The sequence below is a fragment of the Rhagoletis pomonella genome, unplaced genomic scaffold (genome assembly GCF_013731165.1).
Source record: "Rhagoletis pomonella isolate Grant_MI unplaced genomic scaffold, Rhpom_1.0 Rhpom_scaffold_00001, whole genome shotgun sequence".
In the NCBI taxonomy this organism is placed as follows: domain Eukaryota; kingdom Metazoa; phylum Arthropoda; class Insecta; order Diptera; family Tephritidae; genus Rhagoletis; species Rhagoletis pomonella.
In genome coordinates, this window is record NW_023458555.1 from 24,519,196 (window position 1) to 24,523,334 (window position 4,139).

Genomic DNA, 4,139 nt, shown 5'->3' on the forward strand with positions numbered 1-4,139 from the left:
TATGGTATTTAGAGGTTCTTAAATTCGCTCTTTACAAATTTCAAGCTAGTTTTTGAAAATTCAAAATTCGAAATCCAATATGGCGTCCGAAATTTCCAGAGATTAAAACCTGAATAACTTTTTTAAAAATAAGAAAACTGAAGTTTTGGTAATGACGAATTTCATATATAATAAAATAAAAAATTAAAAAAACTCTTTGGACCTAGATTAAATTGTTTGGGCTGAACATATAGCAGACGGCCCCGACTATTCCTAATTTATAAATATAATTACTGTTATAATTTTATAATTTGATCATAAATTCATTTTATATGTGATTCCTGGTATAGGATAAATAAAATTTTGCTAAACAAATACATATATTGTGTTACTTAACTGACCATTACCGTTAGTTTCACGAATGTTAACCGAAAAAGTTTGAATGTGATACAGAACTTAAGATCAGTGAGCCTCCAAAAACATAGTACGTTTAATTCTTGGTAAATTGCCTTTATTTCTGGAGAAGTTGACAGCCCTTCGACAATTGTAAACCCTGAAGGTTTTAATTTTACCTAAATTCGTGACTAGAATGTATAAAACCCTTATCAGGAGCATCTTAAAAAATATTTTATAATTTTTAGAAACTTTGACATAAATTCGAGATCAGCATGTCTAAAAACCTAATCAAAGAGATTTTTATAAAGGTTATCTGATTTTTAGAAAAATTCAAAAAAGGTAAAATGGTATTTTCAAAAAGATTTTCTTATTTTTAGAGAAATTACCATCTCACGACCGCTGTGAACTGTCAAACTAAAATTTTCGCGCGTAACAAATCTCTTCCGACCACTGTGTGCCGTTTAAAAAAATGCCACTTTTCTACATGTTTGACAAAATTTTTTAAATTAGAGGTAAGCTAGCTTGTATTTATAGCGTTACCCTAATATAGATAGGCCCTATGTAACATCGTTGCTGAAATGTAAAAATCCATATCTAACTAAAATCCTTTGTTGCAAAAAATGATGTGGTATGTACTAATAAAAGGCGATTTAAAAATTTTTTTTTTAGATCGGAAACTTTTTTATTCAGAGTGTGATATGTACTGTTATGTATTAATTTATTTACATATTTATGTAGGTTAAGGAATGTAACAAGTAAAACAACTTATCAATACAATTGCTCCGTTGATGCAAATAATTTATCAAATGCTTTCAGTTTCACACTCTCTGGCAATTCCATTATACTCAAATCATTGCTGATATTCAAAGCCAAGCTCGGGTTAGACTTCTCAAGCGCATGCCATACAATTGGTTTAATTTCATCACAATTGGGATCGGAGTTCTTGGCAAAGGCAACTAAAATGCCAATTAACCGCCTTATGGTTTTATATTCCGCCGAGTCCAAGCTAACTTTCCACGAGTCATTTGAGAAAAACATGTATGATAGGTCATCGGCATGCGCGCAGCCATGCACTGGATCGTGGCCACAAAACTTTGCGCGATACAAATTAAAATCTGGTGAATCGAAATCGAAACGATATAGGTAAGTTGGAGCAGAGGCATAGGACAAACGTGCCAAAATAGTGCGATGGATGTCATGCCAAAATTGCTTGTAGCCATAAATCTAGAAGGAAATTTAAAATGGATGATAATTTTTAAAAATTTTTAAATTGTGGTACAAAAATGTTTTGTTCTTTACTTAAGCTTAATTTCCAGCTATCAAGAAAAATTGTTTGCTCGATTAAGCCAACTGTTAGAAGAAACTTTGATATGTAGAAGAAAATTAATTTTTTCTTTTTTAATGAGCATTTTTTTATACAATTTTTGTTTTTCTTGAAAGCTGGGTACTAAAAGTTGGTTCTACCCGGGTCGATTTTTGTCGACTGGAAAATCGACTGAGCCGAAGCATTTACATTTTACAGTTTATGGTAGATTTTGTTTGAACGACTAAAGTCGACTAGAAAATCGAACAGTGCAAAGGCAGCTAAGCTTTAAAATAAAAAAAAGTTTACTAAATACGTGTTATAGCATAAACAGACGGCAACATCAAAATTGTACCCTGACATATGGTAGTAATGCAGATAAACGAGCAGCGAGTTCGTGGGTTCGCGTCCCACGGCCAGTAGAATTTTCATTTTTTTTTCGTTTTTTCACAAAATTGTTACTTTTATTTTTCCAATGCGACAGTCAATTTTGCACATATGTACAAAAATCAATATATTCACGACACCGTGAGCCAAATATCACGATTGTTTTAAAGAACTTTGAAAGTTTAAAAATACGATTATTTCAAAAAATCACTTAAAAAATTCAGTGAAATCTAAAAAAATAGTACCCGTGCAAATTAAAGAGAAAATTCTATAGAATAAAATCACGGGTATATATTGAAAATCCTCACACATCCTCGAATTTTGTGCCTCTAAGTGGATAAACTAAAATATATGAATGAAAAAAAATAAATATACTAGAAAAGAAAATTTGTTTGGCAATCGCTCGAGCTGGGAATCGAACCTGGGCCCTACAGAAGTCTAGTACGCAACTCTCACCCTTCAGTTACCGCGGACGCCAAACTTTCTTGTGCTACAGCTAGCCGTTTTGGTCAGTACTGGTATCGAAAGTTCCCCAGATCCGCATTAATTTCGAGGATTAGCTGCAGGACCCCTAATCCGGATCAACTGCAGTTAATTGCCGAGATAATTCCGAATTATAAAGTTGGTACAGATCAAGGCTGTCGTCTGCCTATGCTTCTACAATAAGTTATATGAAGCGCTGTATACAAAACCTTCCTGTAACATACCCAAAAATTTTATTATACCCCATTCCCACTAACAGCTAACTGCAGTTAAGAGCTCAGATAAGTTTAAAGAATTTTAACATGTTGTGGCATCGGCAAGGTTGATTTCTGACTTTTGCTCTTTTACCTTAATTTTTTTGTACTTTTTATGAGCAATTACCCCCTTCGAATTGTAATTTCCCCTTTCCTATAGGCATTAACTGCTGTTAAGGCTTGGTGGAAATTAGCTATTAAATAGACTTACATCTAGAAATTTGAACACCGAACGATCGCTTGGCTCCTTCGCACCAAAAAATAATTTCAGCATATTTGTACCCATTTCCCGCCGCTGCTCAGGCGTATAAGCTTCTTTTGCGTCCTCTGGTAAAATCCGCTCTGGATCATTCAAAAGCGTGCGCATTATTTGTGGAAACATCTTCAGACGTTGATACATAAAGAGACCCTCAAAGGAGTTACCGCCAATAATCAATGGTATGCGATTACTCCAGGCGTTTGTTAACAGCTGAAATGGTCGCTTTGGCAAAACACAATCCGCGCTAACATATGGCTCCACAATTGGTCCGAAAGGAAATATGTACAACTTTCTGCGTTCCTCCTCATTGAGCAGCGAATGTTGTACCAGTTTGGCAGGTTCTAATTGTTGTAGAAAGCATAATACTTCTGCGTCTATATTCTCACCGCTATAACCATTAAATTTTGCTAATCTATAGGCCATATCAGTCTGCGGCATGTTGACCCAATAGCTTAGCGCAGTGCCGGACATAAGGACGGCGCGTTGAAAAAGATCGCTTGTCTGTTCGCTAAGCATTAGCGCATGAACGCTAGCAGCGCCGGCGCTTTCTCCAAACACTGTTATATTGTTGGGATCGCCATTGAAGTGACTGATATATTGTTTCACCCATCTGAGCGCGAGTATTTGATCTTTGAGCGCTGCATTGCCGGGTACTTGTAGCGCAGGATCCGCGAGACTCAGAAAACCTATGGAATTTGGATGACGGAGTGTTATTTAGTAGATAAAGAAAAAAATGTGTGTATGTATCTTAACTAACTCACCTAGGGAACACAGCCGGTAGTTTAGTGTTACCAGCACCACTTTTTCGCTCATAAAATAGTCTGGGCTATAAGAATTTCTTGTAGCCCCGCCCATATAATATGCACCGCCAAATATAAATACCATAACAGGCAACAACTGCTCGGTTTTTAGCTGACGTAAAACAATGGGTACGTAATTAAAAAATAAAAACAAAATTATTGGCGTCAAAACAAAGATAAGCTGGATAGGCATTAGTTTTAACTGGCGATAAGCTGCACCAAAACTTATCCATCAACATTTATTGCCCGTTTATTTCGTGGTCGGTCACACTTATGTG

General features: G+C 35.6%; 2 protein-coding genes across 2 annotated transcripts in view; both read right to left on the bottom strand.

The window, feature by feature from the left end:
* The window catches only part of LOC118741553 (esterase B1-like), a gene marked incomplete at its 5' end in the record, with an annotated part of 15,956 nt that overhangs the window by 11,035 nt on the left and 782 nt on the right, over positions 1 to 4,139 (bottom strand).
* LOC118741570 (esterase B1-like) lies at positions 1,104 to 3,747 on the bottom strand (the record flags this gene model as incomplete). Its single annotated transcript, XM_036473572.1, is given in 2 exon segments — positions 1,104 to 1,599; positions 3,014 to 3,747. Coding segments are annotated over 2 exon segments (1,190 nt in total), but the record flags the coding sequence as incomplete, so codon positions are not given.